Consider the following 17,971-nt stretch of genomic DNA (forward strand, 5'->3'; position numbering starts at 1 on the left):
GACAAAATTGTAAAGTGTCAAAATAATCCTCCCCGGCCTCAAAATTCATGTGAGATTTGGAAGGGGCAACATTTGCAAAAATAGCCGTTTGGTTGCATTTGACAAACGGGGAAAGGAAGCTAGCCTGTTGTTTTTGAGTTTATAAATCTTTAATTAAAATATGTGGTTTGTTTGATTTTTCAGTTTATTTTAATATGTAAATTGAAAAAAAAATGATTAGTATAGTTTATCTTTTATTGGTCCGAACTACGCAAGGTCTGATTCATGCGGGGTCATGATACGTAGGCAATCTCCATAAGATTCGACCACAACACAACAAAAAAAAAAGCAAAAAAAAAATGAGAAAAATCGATGAAAAAAATATCGAAAAAAGAAAGAAAAAAGAAAGAAAAAAAAAGAAGAAAAAGAAAAAGATGTTGCCAATAATGAGGACCGACTGAGTCCATTCTAACCTGTTTGTTTTGCAAATAAAGTTAAGGTGGTTGGTTTGTGGTAAGCCGGACAATGACACCCGGAATCCTTTACTTGCACCTCATGATGCACACTCTGCGGGGATCAGGCCTGATAACAGAAGCACTTGAATCCTATTGGGAACTTGTTGATGGAGGTTGATGATATTAAAGCTGGCAATGGTCTGGACAATACTGATGCGAAGCTCAGTGGCTAAGATGCCAATTTTGATAAAGTGGGAGGACGCTCCGTTCCTTGGTTAGCAAGAGAGAAGCTTGTGGTGGTTTATTTTGTTGTCATTTCTGTTGTTCGGATTATTAGGATTGTAATTCGGATTTTGTCCTGTGTCAAACCTTCTTATCTTTCCATTTTTTTTGTCATAGCGGTTTGTTTAAGTTTTGTCCAGGTTGTTTAGGATTTTTATTCCGGTTTGTTTTTATTTTTTCAAACCATTTCACCGGTAATCTAATACAAAATCCGGTCTTCTATTTATTTCCAGTCATCTTTTTGTTTAGTCCTTTTATCATTTTTGATTCAATGCCGATTCTAGGGACATGACATGTACACACAGTTTGAGCCTAGTATTTAAAGTTAATCATAAAACCCCAGTAAGGCGATCAAACCATTTAAAGAAAATAACGACGGTTTGAGATTATTCAGAGCTCGAGTCATGTGGAACTGGGGCAAGTTAAACACAAAGAAAACCGTTTAAAAGCAAGATTCGCCAAATTGGCATGAGGGTCATTCATGATAATGAGAGTGTCGCCCAACGGTGATTTAGAAATGACAAAGGAAAAAGCAAATGTTTAACATAATTGTCAAGCCCAGCACCATCGGAAGAGACTATAAATCTATTGTTTAATCGTGTTGTTTGCACTTGGCATGTTTTGAAGACTGGAATGACGAAGGCATTTTGTTCTGCTACCTAAACACTTTATCATTCGTTACCCCTTTTGAGCCTTATTTATTTTCTTTCATACCCCTCGTTCGGAATCAGTAGCAACTAAAAAAAAATCAACAAAACGACAAAAGAAAAATGAAAAAAGAAGGAAAGAAAAATGATGAAAAAAGAGAAGAAAAAAAAAAGAAGAAGAGGAAAGTAAAAAAAAAAAAAAGAGGAATTGGGAACTACGTTTGACCTGATTCCTCAAAGAGGATACGTAGGCGCTTCACGGCTCGGTCATAGTTTTGGAAAAATGAAAAAAAAAATCAATCAAAATATCCCCAAGCAAGAAACTGGGGCAAAGGTTGCGTTTGTTGTAAATAAATCTAGTTCCGAAGGTTGTAATTTTTTAACCCAGAATTTATTTTGAATTTTTGAGCCTTTTATATCCTTTCTTTTTAACCCTGTCCAAAACCCACATTACGGTCCAAAGAAAGACCTTCTGATCAGTCTTCAAAAGATGCCAAGTCAGACAAATGAGAGTCTCACCGGTGAGCATAACATTTTGTTCCACAGCAGAAAGGACTCTGATCCCCAGCAGAAAGAGTCATACCGGCGACACTCCAAACCCCCAGCTGGAAAGTGATACAAATGAGAGAGTCTTATAGGTGAAAACCTTCACAGGCACCATAAGGCGATGAAAGCTGAGAGAAGAACCAAAAATGAGAGAGACTTGATAGTGAAAACCCTTCGGGCACTACAAGTCGAATAAGATTGAGAATCAGATGGGGAATCGCCAATTGAAGATCTTGAAAGATGATTGACGACGGAGGATAGGCCACATACGCATGTCATGGCCATTAGAGTCGGTATCTGCATTTGGTAGGTTTTTATTTATAGTTTCTTTTGTTAAAGAGTCATTCTTTTTCCTTTGTTTTTTTATTCTGTTCTCTTTTATCTTTTTCCTTTCATAGAAAAATCCCCAATAGAGTCTGTTTGGTCAAAGCCAGTGGGAAATGACTTCAAAATAGGCCATCAGCTTTCCAATTCTGCAAGAGCGGGATCTGACTAGTACATCTAAATGGTATAGTCAGCAAGGAACAAGCGCGAGACCAGTGTCAAGAAAATATCCCCAGCAAATAGTATCATCCCCAACGAGTTGTTGAGCGCATAGCAAGGAAGGAGAAAGGGAAAACCATCCCAGTGGGAGTATCATAACCAACCACCGTGTTTTAAACTAACAAGTAAAGGAAGTGACATTGATGACAGAAATGCATGCCACAAGGGATTATCAAATTGGGGCAGAAAATTCTCTTTTCATTTAGAAAATTTTCTGAAAGTCAAATTCCCATTCGGGGAAGAATAAAAGATAACGTCAGTCTCAAGGGAAATGGTCTTAGAACCAGCGTTGCCCCCAACATAATAAGTTTCAAGGGGAGGAAGTTGTCCCCTGGCAAATGGATGAAACTTGAGCTCAGTGAAGCACTAGTTCTGACGGAATCAGAATTCCCCAGCAGTGTTATCCTCGAAAGCGTTATCCCCGGCTGATAACATTTTACCCCCTAACAGGTAAGTAAATAATCCCAACAGTGTTATCCCTAGCAGGTTTGAGGAGTCCAACACAAGTTTGGTGAAAATCGGTATCCTCAGCGGTTCCTTTCAGGATAAGGCAAAACGAGTCTCAAAGGAGTTAGTCTTCAAAGGAAGAAGCTAATAATAATAAAAAAAAAATATATATAAAAAAAATAAAAAAATAAAATGGGGAAGGTAGAAAGGGAAATCCATCCCAATCTCCACCAAGTATTCGGGGTAAGACATTTTCAAGTCTTAAGGATATTTCGGGTTCATCCGCCCTCAAAACAGGATATGTCGGGTTCATCCGCCCTCAAATAGGATATGTTGGGTTTATCCGCCCTCAAATAGGATATGTCGGGTTCATCCGCCCTCAAATAGGATATGTCGGGTTCATCCGCCCTCAAACAGGATATGTTGGGTTCATCCGCCCTCAAATAGGATATGTCGGGTTCATCCGCCCTCAAATAGGATATGTCGGGTTCATCCGCCCTCAAATAGGATATGTTGGGTTCATCCGCCCTCAAACAGGATATGTTGGGTTCATCCGCCCTCAAATAGGATATGTTGGGTTCATCCGCCCTCAAATAGGATATGTTGGGTTCATCCGCCCTAAAAACAGGATATGTCGGGTTCATCCGCCCTCAACTAGGATATGTCGGGTTCATCCGCCCTCAAAAAGGATATGTCGGGTTCATCCGCCCTCAAAACAGGATATGTCGGGTTCATCCGCCCTCAAAACAGGATATGTCGGGTTCATCCGCCCTCAAATAGGATATGTCGGGTTCATCCGCCCTCAAAGAGGATATGTCGGGTTCATCCGCCCTCAAAACAGGATATGTTGGGTTCATCCGCCCTCAAATAGGATATGTCGGGTTCATCCGCCCTCAAACAGGATATGTCGGGTTCATCCGCCCTCAAATAGGATATGTCGGGTTCATCCGCCCTCAAACAGGATAGTTTGGGTTCATCCGCCCTCAAATAGGATAGTTTGGGTTCATCCACCCTCAAATAGGATGTTATTTTCAAAATTATTGATGAAGACAGGCGCCCACCTGAATAACGAGAGGAATACATTTCTGTCTTTTCATTTCTGTTCCAGGCGCGCACCTGAATAACAAGAGGAATACATTTCTGTCTTTTCATTTCTATTCTAGGTCACCCACCAGTATAATGCGGGCATATTATTTTTCATGTCCTTACTGTTAGGCGCCCACCTGCATAACGAGGGAATACATTTCACGTCTTTACCGATAGGCGCCCACCTGAATAACGAGAGGAATACTTTTGTCTGTTCATTTCATATTCCAGGCGCCCACCTGTATAACGAGAGGAATACATTTCAGCTTTTAAATTTCATACCAGGCGCCCACCTGAATAACGAGAGGAATACATTTCAGTCTTTAAATTTCATACCAGGCGCCCACCTGAATAACGAGAGGAATACTTTATGTCTTAGTTTAGACAGGCGCCCACCTGAATAACGAGAGGAATACTTTTTGTCTGTGCATTTCATATTTTTAGGCGCCCACCTGTATAACAAGGGAATACATTTTGTGTCTTTACCATTAGGCGTCCACCTGTATAACAAGGGAATACGTTCCACGTCTTTACCCATAGGAGATGCATTTCCTCCTAAGTTTGTTTTAGTTTCACCCATAGGAGATGCATTTCCTCCTAAGTTTGTTTTTGTTTTTACCCATAGGAGATGTATTTCCTCCTAAAGTTTATTTTTACCCATAGGAGATGCATTTCCTCCTAAGTTTATTTCACCCAATAGGAGACGCACTTCCTAAGAATAGTTGTACCAATAGGAGACGCACTTCCTAAGTTCAGTTTTACCATAGGAGACGCACTTCCTAAGTTCATTTTACCCAATAGGAGACGCACTTCCTAAGCTTATTTCACCCAATAGGAGACGCACTTCCTAAGATAAGTTTCACAAATAGGAGACGCACTTCCTAAGATAAGTTTCACCAATAGGAGACGCACTTCCTAAAATAGTTTTACCAATAGGAGACGCACTTCCTAAGATAAGTTTCACCAATAGGAGACACACTTCCTAAAATAGTTTCACCAATAGGAGACGCACTTCCTAAGATAAGTTTCACTAGTAGGAGACGCACTTCCTAAGCAAGTTTCACCAGTAGGAGACGCACTTCCTAAGGAGACGCACTTCCTAAGATAAGTTTCACCAATAGGAGACGCACTTCCTAAAAATAAATTCACCAATAGGAGACACACTTCCTAAGGAGACGCACTTCCTAAGAATAGTTTCACCTAAGGAGACGCACTTCCTAAGAATAGTTTCACCCATAAGGAGACGCACTTCCTAAGCAAGTTTTACCAATAGGAGACGCACTTCCTAAGAACAGTTTTTCCCAATAGGAGACGCACTTCCTAAGTTTATTGTACCCACAGGAGACGCACTTCCTAAGTTTATTGTACCCACAGGAGACGCACTTCCTAAGTTTATTGTACCCACAGGAGACGCACTTCCTAAGTTTATTGTACCCAATAGGAGACGCACTTCCTTAAAGTTTAGTTTTGCCCATAGGAAACGCATTTCCTAAGTTTACTTTCCATAGGAGACGCACTTCCGAAAATATTTTCATTCATAGGAGACGCACTTCCTAGTTTAAAATCATTAAGGTTTCACCCATAGGAGACGCACTTCCTAAATTAAGATTTCACGCATAGGAGACGCACTTCCTAAATTAAGATTTCACGCATAGGAGACGCACTTCCTAAATTATTTTCATTCATATGAGACGCACTTCCTAGTTCAAAATCATTAAGGTTTCACCCCTAGGAGGCGCACTTCCTAAGACTATTTTACCCCTAGGAGACGCACTTCCTAAGTTTAATTTCGTGCACAGGAAACGCACTTCCTGAATTAAGTTTTCATTATTAGGAGACACACTTCCTAGTCTGGTTCGCTCAGGTTATACTTTTGCTTTAGGAGACGCACTTCCTAGTTTGGCTTTTCAGATTATATTTTATTTCAGGAGACGCACTTCCGGAATTGAGATTTCACCCTTAGGAGATGCACTTCCTAGTTTGATTCATTTTAAGTTCGACCATAGGAGACACAATTCCTAGTCCAGTTTTTGAAGTTTACCCGTAGGAGACGCACTTCCTAATCGAGATTTTATTCATAGGAGACGCACTTCCTAGTTCTAGTCACTGAAGTTTTCACCCTTAGGAGACGCACTTCCTAGTTTAGCTCATTCCGATTCAACCATAGAAGACACACTTTCTAGTTTGAGTCATTGAGGTTTTTATTTTAGCAGACACATTTGCTAGCAAGAGTTTTGGTTTTACTCATAGGAGATGCACATCCTAGCCTAGTCTTTAGTTTACTCTCATCATTGCATCAGTAGTGTAAGTGAGTTACAATTTTGCTAACGACTCACAAATCTTCCCAGTACAAACTGGGTTAGGAAATTTTGTTTGTTTTGGTTGTCAGGGACCCGCCTGTAGAACGGAGTTTGTGGTATGTCGAAGATCGAAGAAGTCAGGAGTCCGCCTGTAGAACAGAGGAACATTTTTCAAGATCAAGCAGTGACCCACTGGAAAGTAGAAGGTTACAACAGAAATCCCCAGCATTCAATCCAAGTTAGAAATAGTAGAAGCTCGCCTCAAGAATGCGAGTCAATAGTCTGGGATGATCAATAGAAGCTGGTCACAAAAACAAAAACAAGAAGAGAAAAAAGGCAAGCATAGAAAAAAAAAAGAAAAAAGAGAAAAAAGAAAAAGAAAAAGAACCCAGAGTACGGAAGTGGAGAACAGATATGGTCTGCTCAAGAACTAACACCTACAACTAGCAAGTTAAGGTTCAAATCCAAAGTCTGTATGAAGCACCATTCAAGACTCAAGATCAAGTTTCAGAAGACTTAAAGATAGACATCTTTGTAACTAGTAGTTGATAGGCTTAGTTAGTCTTTTTCAGTTTTCATTGTAATGGCAGGACCGCGGACCGGAACCTCAACGGAACGGCACCTCGATCGGCTCTTCACCTCGGTACACTTTACCATCTCTCTCATTTCCGAACTACACGTGGCCTGATTCCTGTATAACCAAGGATATGTAGGCAGCTCAGATACCAGGGCTCGGTCACATTCCCTTCCTTTCCTTAGTGTAGTCCCTCCAAATAATGGTCGGGTCAAAAACATGTCTAGTCGTTCTTTGTCGGAAAACTCTTTGTGTTTCCAGTCAAAGAGGGGCAGCTGTAGACACCTGATTTTTGACCCTCCCCGAAAATTTTCACATTTTTAGCGTGAATATGTGAAATTGGGTCTAATATAGCCATTTTAACTATTTTTACTTTATTTTCCTCGTAAAAGAAAAATTACAAAAAATATATATATAAATTTTAGTTTATGTACTTCTCATAAACTTGAAAAAAATACAAAAATTGCACTTTATTTTTGTGCTTTATATAATTTCGAAAAATAACCAAAAGAAATTCTATTAATGTTTTGTAGTCATTTTAATTGTTGAAAAAAAATAAAAAATATTACTTTATATTTTATCTTTATATAAAAAATGAAAATTACAAAAAAAATAGTTTTATTAATATTTTGTAGCTATTTTAAATCTTGAAAAAATATTTAAAAAAGATATAATTTTGTTTAAATATTAGTCTTATTTTTGGTAGTTATTTTGCTTACACAGGACTAGTTAAGCAACGTTTTCTTATTCTCGGATCCGGGCAAAAGAATAATATTCGGGTTCAAACTACCCGGTTTTAGGCCTAATTTTCGGACCTAGCCCATAATAAACCGAGTCCACGACACATGGGGAACCCCACCACGCGTGGGGGACACAAGTCTCGAACCCCACCACGCGTGGGGCTCATTTCCCTGGGCAAAACCATACAAAGACACGGACTGGGGACTGGAAAATAGGAGGACGGGGAAAAATTGGAAAAACCCACTGTTCATCTTCTTCTTCCAAGGGAAGAAGAACCAAAACCCTACTGCCTCACGTTCTTCACCACCGAGCAACCAGCCCCCCCCTCGTCGTCATTTTCCAGTCGACAACCAAACAACCAATCACGTCGACACCATAACCATCAACCAAACGACCACTCCATCACCTTCCCCGGCACCCCTACTGTCGCAACCAAACCCTACACCAAACAGACCCTTCCACCGCCAAAACCACCACAAACAACACCACCAAACGGCCACTCTGTCACCTTCCCCAGTACCCCTACTGTCGCAACCAGCTCACCGTCCAGCCTTGTCGACCAACAGAAGTTCCCAGCAAACAACCATCACCAAGGCGATCGTCCAGTCGCCACCCCCACTGTCCCCCGTCACCACTCCTTTACGTTCGTCGACCACTCCTTCTACTTCGACGTAACCCGAACCAGTCGCACCTCCCCCCGACGTCGGAACCACCACCCAAACCAGTCTAGCAGCAACCATCGCTGCAGCAGTCGACCCTACGTCAAACAACCTGTTCCTCACGCCAAACGACCACCGGAGCCCCGGCAAGCAGCAGCTGTTGCTGCTGCGTCGTCACTGTCCCTCGACCCCTTCTGCTTCATCTCGGGTCGTTGACAGCCTTTGGTCTGAGCTTTCTGTTTCGGTCGAGGTCGTCCTTGTCCGTTGAGGTCGATGTTGAGGGCTGGTCCATGGCGCTATCCGTTTGTTTGTTCAGGTTGGTAAACCTCGAGTATTAGATAAGGAAATGGTACGTTAAATGTTCGAATATGCAATATGGAAATTGGTATGATAATGTACTGCTTATGTTCTCACCGTATGCATTTTTGCTCATTTTGCGCTATGTTATTCTTGTTTATTTGATGTCATTTAATTAAGTTTGACTAGTTGTTCTATGACACAAGTTTGACGTTAATTTGTTCGGGGTCCTTTGCTTAGTTCATTCGGACAAAATTAGCATTAGTATCTTGTTGTTACTACTTCCGAAACACTCGTTCACTAAACTCATTTTATTAATTTTTTGACAAGTTATGAGATTTTAGTTGTAAAGAAGCCGTAAGGTTTAGTATTGTTAAAGGCGTAAAAATGGCATCCTTTTAAAAAATAAAATAAAATAATAATAAATAAATAAGTAAATAAAAAACGAGACTAGCTTCGCCAAATAAAAATGTACAGATTGTGGAGCCCTCACAAAATATATGTATTAAATACTTAGATTCCGGGACGGGCCGTTTAGCAAATTTCACGGCCCTACCCAAAAATAATAATGCGCTAGTTGTTTTAGGCGCGCCTTTAATAATGTTATCTCCCTAAAACTCGGGTGCACATTTATGTGACCCAAATCCAAATCTCAACGAAATCGAAATGTGTCTCTAATCACGGGTACATTGACTGTGACGTGGTCTGAGATGCATTTCCATGACGTTGCAAATTTATTTTTAAAATAATAAATGGGACGAGCCTCGACAAACAAAAATGCACAAGCTGCGGGGCCCTCTAAATGTATATATTAAAATACCTAGAATTCGGGACATGCCGTTTAGCGAATTTCACGGCCCTACCCAAAATAATAACGCGATAGTCTCTTTAGGCACGTGTTTAATAATCTACTTTCTTAAACTTGGGTGTGCATTTCATGCGAATCCAAATCTCAAAACATCAAATAAAATGCGTTCCGGATTGTGGGTGCATTTCATGTGACGCAATCCAAAGACGTGTTTTAAGCGATGTTCACATTCTTTTGAAATAACAATAATAAAGCGGTAAAAAGTTAAAATTGGCACATTGGTTCATAATTGTATTTAAAATCAGATAAATAAGCCGAATATAACAGTTGAGCGACCGTGCTAGAACCACGGAACTCGGGAATGCCTAACACCTTCTCCCGGGTTAACAGAATTCCTTATCCGGATTTCTGGTATGCAGACTGTAATATGGAGTCATTCTTTTCCTCGATTCGGGATTAAAATTGGTGACTTGGGACACCCTAAATCTCCCAAGTGGCGACTCTGAAATAAATAAACCAATCATGTTTCGATTGTCCTTTAATTGGAAAAAACTCCCTTGTACCCTCGCGGGTGCGGAAAAAGGAGGTGTGACATTCATCTTTCCAAATCCCGAATCTGTTTTCTTTGAATCAGTACCAGACGCTTTGAATCTTAGATCGAAGAATCGAACCAAACCCTAATCCGTCCAATGACCCCCAATTTCATACCATAGCTTCCCCTCAACCTCCCCACCCTAACCCCTCAAACCACTACCTTCGAATCATCCCCGATCTTCTCGAATCTTCAATCAAAGAATCAACCAAAAACCTCACCTTCTCCGATAACTACCAAACCCATACCTTTTGACCACTAGACCACCCTCGTCCCAAGTCCCCTACTAGTTTTGCGCGAATCAGAGCGGAGTTGGTCGAATCTCAAAACGAAAGAGCGAACCCTAAAGGGAAAGAATTGAGGTCGTGGTTGACCTTAGCCGTGTGTTCTTAGTCGAGAACACTCGATTAAGGTCCGTCTCGGCTTCAAACATAAGTGGGAGTTTTCAACTAAAACAAATGGGAACTAGGACTGAAATTCTAAGGTATTTATTTTTCTTTACTTTTTCTTTTGTTGTTTCATGGTTTGTCTGATTAAGTTTCGTTATAGTTCTGTCTTTTTCAATTACTTTCCTTTCTTTCTTCTCCATCGGACTTTTTCTTGGTCCAGTTTTCTTCTATCAGTCAACATATGGTTAAATAGTTTCGTCGATTAATCCGATTTAATTGTAGTTCAGTAGTTCTGGTCAAATCGTTTGCTGTTATGCCAAATTTTTTCATTTTGTGATGTTTGGTCCCCTACTCTGTGACGTGACTTGGCGTATGAATTTAGTTGTTCATTCAATGTATTTACAGTTTCATCTGCTCATATCTAGGTTTAGTGTAGAATTGTGTTAGTCTATTCCCTGAATCCTTAAACCCTTCATCTTGGTTGCAATACTGTTCGTTCTGATCTGAGTTCAATTGTTGTGTGAGTTTAGTGGTTTGAATCTGATTGAGGTTCTGTTTGAGTTTGGAGTTCGATGGAATTGAACTTGTGGTTAAATTCAGCTTTAGTCATTCAGTTGTTAGGCATTTGATAGACTGAATTGGTTATAGCTGAGGTGTTTAGAGTTTTAAATTCAGTTCATTTAGATGATTTAATTAGGAATCAGTGTAGTTAGTGGTTAGATGAATTGGGCATAACTTGGGTAGGATAGGAATTCCAGGTAACTCAGGGGGTAATTGGGAAGTTTGAAATTAGAAAATAGCTTAGTTGAATATTCTGTCAGGAAGTACTAATGGACCATTAAATTATTCTATTTGCTTAATGATAGTGGGAACAAGACATAATGGTATGGGGGGTAATGATAAAAGCTAAAAGGATACACATAGTAGAGGAATATTACAAGCTGGAAAGTAAAAGAAACATGGGGGCAATGATAAAAGATTCTTTTTTACAACTGTAAAGAGAAAAGGAGGGCTGGAAAGGGGTAAGAGTTGGGTACAAATACAGGGGAATTTTGGGAGAGAAGGGAGACCAGTCTTTGATCAGTTCAGAGAGTTTCAGAGTTTTGAGAGTTCTTTTAAAAAACAGTCTTAGACAACATTTTAAAAGGAAGGCATTCATTTTTTTTTAGAATTCTGGAGAGTTTAAGAACAGAAAACCAAAAATATATTGTTTCATTGCATTCATAGGGGTAATTCGAATTCTGGACAGTGATTCTCATTGTTGAAGTGGTTCAGTAGTCTACTGATTAAGTTTTGGTTTAATTCAAACTCTATTGAGCCTGTTCGTTTTGGTATTTGCTGTTGCTATTGGTTTTAAAACTTGTTCTCGGCCGTGGTCGAGTTGATTCTGGGTAAAAAAAAAAAATTGGTCTCGAACTATGATGGTTGTTGTTTGAATTCCTGGTTGCTGCTGTCTGCTCTCCTGTTGCTAACTTTTCCTTCTACTCGATTATATTTCCAGGTACCTTGTTGTCTCTAATGCTTTGAAGTTTCATTTGATATATCTGAACGATTATGAAATCATATGGCGAGGCATTGCTATCATATGAATTTGCTTCTGTATTTCACTATTAGTATAACTTGTAGTTATAGATTTCAAATACGCATTAGTATCGATTAGAATTTCTGAAACTTGTCTTTCAATTAAACTAGAGAGACTTTGGATTATTGTTTATATTTGTACTGGACTGTATGGAGTTACTCAGATTTGCTATAGTTAATTTAGTTAACTGTGACGTTAATGTGAAGGTGAATCTGGATCGTAATAGCCGATTACTATAGCTTCCATATTTAGGATGCTGGGATCACAAACGGGTATAAAATTAGACATGACTAATTGTACGAATAACATGGTATAGTAGCTAATCACCTCAACAAGTTAAGCTTTTCCATGATTGTCCGTGTTAATTCCTAGCATGAACAACAACTTTAAATCTGATAGATACATGAACTCGAGTTGGTAATTTTGGTTAGCATAAGGGTTGGTGTAAAGAATCAGAGTAATTGTTCGTTTCGTTGAGTTAGTTCATTAAACTTGATGGTTTAAAACTTTTAGTGAACACTTGTGCACATTGAATTGAAGCATTGTTCAATTTAACGGCTGGGGATCGACAGCCCCTTTGCATAAAGTGTAGGCTTCAGGGCCGAAATAAATGGCCCAGGCCTGGGTCTGACATGCATATCCGTTTGGGGCCTGGACCCATGTCTGCGATTGGTCCAGTTTGTGCTGGGCCTGGATTATGATTCCCTCACGTAGACTGTTTGGAGTTTGCAGGTCTAGATGTAGTATTTCTTAAAAGATAATAATTAGTTAGGTTTTATTTTTATTATTAGAGACAAGTTAAGAAGAAAATTATAGGTTGCTTTAGGATACCCTTTTAAAACAAATGAGATGAGCCTCGCCAAATAAAATGCCTAACTTGCGAGGCCTTCTTTCAAGGTTCGTATTAAAATACTTAGATTTCGAGACGGGCCGTTTAGCGAATTCACGGCCTTCCCCAAAATAATAACGCGTTAGTCTCTTTAGGCGCGTATTTTAATAACATTATTTTCCTAAACTCGGGTGCGCATTTATGTGACCCAAATCCAAATCTCAATGATGTTAAAATATGTCAAAAACCACGGGTGCATTTATGTAACGTGGTTCAAGACTTGTTTTAATGACGTTGCAATTTTCCTTTAAAATAAATAAAAAGCGGTTGAAGTTAAAATTTGCACATAGGTTCAACATGTATTAAAATCAGATAAATAAGTCGAATATAACAGTTGAGCGATCGTGCTAGAACCACGGAACTCGGGAATGCCTAACACTTTCTCCCGGGTTAACAGAATTCCTTATCCGGATTTCTGGTTCGCGAACTGTAATACAGAGTCAATCTTTTCCTCGATTCGGGATTCAACCGGTGACTTGGGACACCATAAATCTCTCAAGTGGCGACTCTGAATTAAATAATAAATCTCGTTTCGATTGTCCTTTAATTGGAAAAACTCCCCTTATACACCTTTCTAGGGGGTGCAGAAAAAAGGAGGTGTGACAGGTCTAACAACTTATTAAGAGTTTGAAAAATTGACAAAACTTTTGAAGAAAAAATTGGATTCCGGAATTTAAAGCCCATGAATTCATAATGTGTTTTATCTTATGTGATGAGAAAGGGAAAAAAAATTACCATTGTAAGTGACATTTGAATGTGAAAATTAGGGTCTTTTGAAGAACATTTTGATAAATGACAGTACCAATGATAAATGTAAAACGAAGAACATGATAAAAATATGGAAAGAGACCAAATCGCCCCTAGACTAAAAATATGGTGGCACCGTGGTTGATATGGAGGAAAGGGAATGGTGACAGCTATGATGGTGGTAGAATTGAAAAGATGGAGAAGTTAAAAAAAATTTGACAATGAAAAGTTTGGCCATTTTTTAAGGCGAGTCAGATTTTTAAGGTGGGTAAAAATGGGGTTAAGTGTGGGTTTATTTAATTGAGGTCATAGTTTAATATTGAACCAATAAAAAGTTGTCACGTTTAATTTAAGTAAATCTTTTTTATTTGGCATTGACCATTAGTCGTAGGGGTATAAGTGAGTCAGAAAGATAACGATGGGGATATTTTTGACACAGAGGAAATATTTGTACCAAATTGAATAGTCTGAGGATAATTTTGACCCTTTTTCGTAAATTATAATTACTTCTTTATCATTCCAATTATAGGGGATACAACAACAACAACAACAACAACAACAACAACGACCTAGTAAAATCCCACAAGTGGGGTCTGGGGAGGGTAATATGTACGCAGACCTTACCTCTACCCCGAAGGGTAGAGAGGCTGTTTCCAGGAGACCCTCGGCTCAAAAAAGCAATAGGAGATGATATATTAGTACCATAAAAATGCGTAATAAAAATAACAACAATATATAAGAGATATGAAATATGAAATACAGAATACGAAATACGAAATACGAAATAGATGGCTGGTATAGTACAACTAGAAGGTAAAGCCCTGCATCAATAGACGACCAATGACATTCTTAGTCTAACTCCTAACTGGATAGTCTCACTCTATTGTGTTGTAGAAATATTCACACTCTCCCCTAACCTACAACCTTAATGCTCGACCTCCATAATTCCCTATCAAGGGCCATGTCCTCAGTAATCCTAAGTCGCGCCATGTCCTGTCTGATCACCTCTCCCCAATACTTCTTAGGTCTTCCTCTACCTCTCCGCGTGCCCACTACAGCCAGTCGCTCACACCTCCTCACCGGTGCATCAGTGCTCCTCCTCTGAATGTGCCCGAACCATCTGAGTCTTACTTCCCGCATCTTGTCCTCCATGGGGGCCACACCCACCTTCTCTCGAATATCTTCATTCCTAATCTTATCCATCCTTGTATGCCCGCACATCCACCTCAACATCCTCATCTCTGCTACTTTCATCTTCTGGATGTGTGAGTTCTTTACCGGCCAACATTCAGTTCCATACAACATGGCAGGCCTAACCACTGCTCTATAAAACTTACCTTTTAGTAACGGTGGCACTTTCTTGTCACACAAGACTCCCGACGCTAACCTCCACTTCATCCACCCCACCCCTATACGGTGTGTGACATCCTCGTCAATCTCCCCGATCCCCTGAATAACCGATCCAAGGTACTTGAAACTACCTCTCTTGGGAATGACTTGAGAGTCAAGCCTCACTTCAACTCCCGCTTCCGTCGGCTCAACTCCAAATTTGCACTCGAGGTATTCCGTCTTCGTCCTACTCAACTTGAAACCTTTAGACTCAAGAGCATGTCTCCAAATCTCTAGCCTCTCGTTGACGCCGCCTCTTGTCTCGTCAATTAGAATAATGTCATCAGCAAATAGCATGCACCATGGAACCTCCCCTTGAATATGATGAGTCAGTGCATCCATCACCAGGGCAAATAGGAATGGGCTGAGCGCAGACCCTTGGTGCAACCCCGTAATAACTGGAAAGTGTTCAGAGTCGCCTCCTACTGTCCTAACCCGAGTCTTAGCTCCATCATACATGTCTTTAATCACCCTAATATAGTTACTCGGGACCCCTTTATCCTCTAAGCAGCTCCATAAGACCTTCCTAGGAACCTTATCGTACGCTTTCTCCAGATCAATAAACACCATGTGGAGATCCTTCTTCTTATCTCTGTACTGTTCCACCATCCTCCTAATAAGGTGGATAGCTTCTGTGGTAGATCGTCCCGGCATGAACCCGAACTGGTTGTCTGAAATAGACACCGTCCTTCGCACTCTCATTTCTACCACTCTCTCCCAAACTTTCATGGTATGACTTAATAATTTGATGCCCCTATAGTTGTTACAGCTCTGGACATCACCTTTGAATCAAGATTTTTTTTAAAAATCTTTTTCTGGGTTTGTTAAAAACTTGCATTTTATTGGATTGAATTCTTGATTGAGGATTACACAATGGGGTTTAAGACAAACGAAGCAAGCTCATCATCTCATATTCTGAAAATTCCAAGAGAGGATACACCACTTATAGGCAAGACTCAAAAACTCTCTTCTCCTTTAAAGACTTTTGCTAATAGTTTCATGTCTTTAGTTGGAGCTGGAGTTCTTGGACTTCCGTACACTTTCAAAATAACAGGATGGATAATGGGTTCTCTCTTGATTATCTCAGTAGCTATTCTTACCTATTACTGCATGATGCTTCTTGTTTATTCAAGGCGTAAGCTTGAATCCCAATTTGAAGCTCCCAAAATCTCATCTTTTGGTGACTTGGGTTTTGCTGTGTGTGGACCAATAGGTCGTTTTGCTGTTGATTCTATGATTGTTCTATCACAAGCATGTTTTTCAGTGGGGTACATGATTTTTATAGCTAATACTTTAGCTTACTTGTTCAATTATTCTGTTCCAAATGCCAAAATCATGGGATTTTCTCCAAAAGCAGTGTATATCTGGAGCTGTTTTCCATTCCAGTTGGGGTTGAATTCAATTCCCACATTGACCCTTTTAGCCCCTTTGAGTATATTTGCTGAAATTGTTGATTTAGGAGCTTTGGGTGTAGTGATGGTTGAGGATGTGATGATTTACCTCCAAAACATGCCTAATTTGGAGATGTTTGGTGGGTTCACTGTGTTTTTATATGGTGTTGGTGTGGCTGTCTATGCTTTTGAAGGAATGGCAATGATTTTGCCTTTGGAATCAGAGATAAGAGACAAGGAAAAATTTGGGAAAATCTTGGGTTTGTCAGTGGCCTTTGTAGCATTGGTATATGGTACTTTTGGAGCATTGGGTTACTTTGCATTTGGGGAAGAGACCAAAGATATAATCACTACTAATCTTGGGCAGGGATTGCTAAGCAGTTTGGTGCAACTTGGCCTTTGCATAGACCTGTTCTTTGCCTTCCCACTGATGATGAATCCAGTTTATGAAGTGATGGAAAGGAGATTCTGTGAAGGCAGGTATTGCTTGTGGCTGAGATGGCTTGTGGTTTTAGCAGTGTCTTTCGTGGCATTAGTGGTGCCCAATTTTGCTGATTTCATGTCACTTGTTGGGAGCAGTGTGTGTGTTGTTCTGGGGTTTGTGTTGCCTTCTTTGTTACATCTGATTGCGTTCAAGAATGAATTGGGCTGGTGTAGTTTGACTTTGGATGCTGCATTTATTGTCATGGGCACAGTTTTTGCAGTCTATGGAACCTCCTCTACACTGATAAAGATCTTTGCGAAAGTAGCTTAGCCTTTTCTTTTCTGAGTAGAATTTCATAATATGCATATTATGCAATCTGGTTAATACATTGAGTGAAATTACTCTTGAAAAAGTTTCACTTTTGTTCTTTCTTTACTAGTAATAACGTTAATTTGATTCTGCACTTCTAAAAGCAACATTGACTCTAACCTTGCATTGCCCGTAAGGGTGTACAAAGGAAACCGACGAACCGCACCAATTCCAATCCGATAATCCGAGTCAAATCGAGAAAAAAAACCCGACTATGGTTTGGTTTGATTTGGTTTGGTGTTGGAAAAAAAACCCGACCATAATTGGTTTGGTTTGGTTTTAACTAAAGAAAGTCAAACCGAAATCAAACCAACCCGACATTATATATATAGAAGTTTTAGATATATTTAATATATAAATATATTTATTGTGATGTAATTTATAAATATTTCTTAAAAAATTTCATAATTTTATCTTTTAAGGTATTATTTTAATGTTGGAATTAGAACTTTTGACTATTCCAATAAGTTTTATAGTCATTAATATTAGTAAATTAAATAATGCTAACAAAAGCCCAAACCAAAATCAAATCAATACTAATGCTAACAAAAAATATTCAATTCAATAGTCAATACTATGAACGAGAATGTATTGAATATTTGTTTTTTGTTTTGCAATAATTTAGACAAAAATATATAACCTATTTTTATCTTTTCTTTAGCGTTTAGTCATGTAATTAATACTCCCTTATTAGTTTACTTACTTTAGCATAACTTAGCACTTTTAGATTATGTTTATTTTTATTATGGTTTTTTAATTAACAATATTCTTATTACATAATTTTATTGTCTTTATTGTTGAATATTTTAGGATAATGCCATGACACATCTCATAT

At 39.2% G+C, this 17,971-nt stretch overlaps 1 protein-coding gene across 1 annotated transcript; it reads left to right on the forward strand.

Annotated features, from left to right (window-relative positions):
• The first annotated feature begins 15,735 nt into the window (after positions 1-15,735).
• On the forward strand, positions 15,736-17,179 carry LOC104214920 (amino acid transporter AVT3C-like). Its single transcript, XM_009764643.2, has one exon. The coding sequence runs from the start codon at positions 15,826-15,828 to the stop codon at positions 17,095-17,097; it is 1,272 nt and encodes a 423-aa protein (XP_009762945.1). The 5' UTR covers positions 15,736-15,825; the 3' UTR covers positions 17,098-17,179.
• Positions 17,180-17,971: the final 792 nt, after the last annotated feature.

This window comes from Nicotiana sylvestris, chromosome 2 (genome assembly GCF_000393655.2).
Source record: "Nicotiana sylvestris chromosome 2, ASM39365v2, whole genome shotgun sequence".
NCBI classification, from domain to species: Eukaryota; Viridiplantae; Streptophyta; class Magnoliopsida; order Solanales; family Solanaceae; genus Nicotiana; species Nicotiana sylvestris.

What these genes read in the sequence shown, in the direction of transcription:
- LOC104214920 (XM_009764643.2), top strand. Translation starts at nt 15,826, where the DNA reads ATGGGGTTTAAGACAAACGAAGCAAGCTCATCATCTCATATTCTGAAA.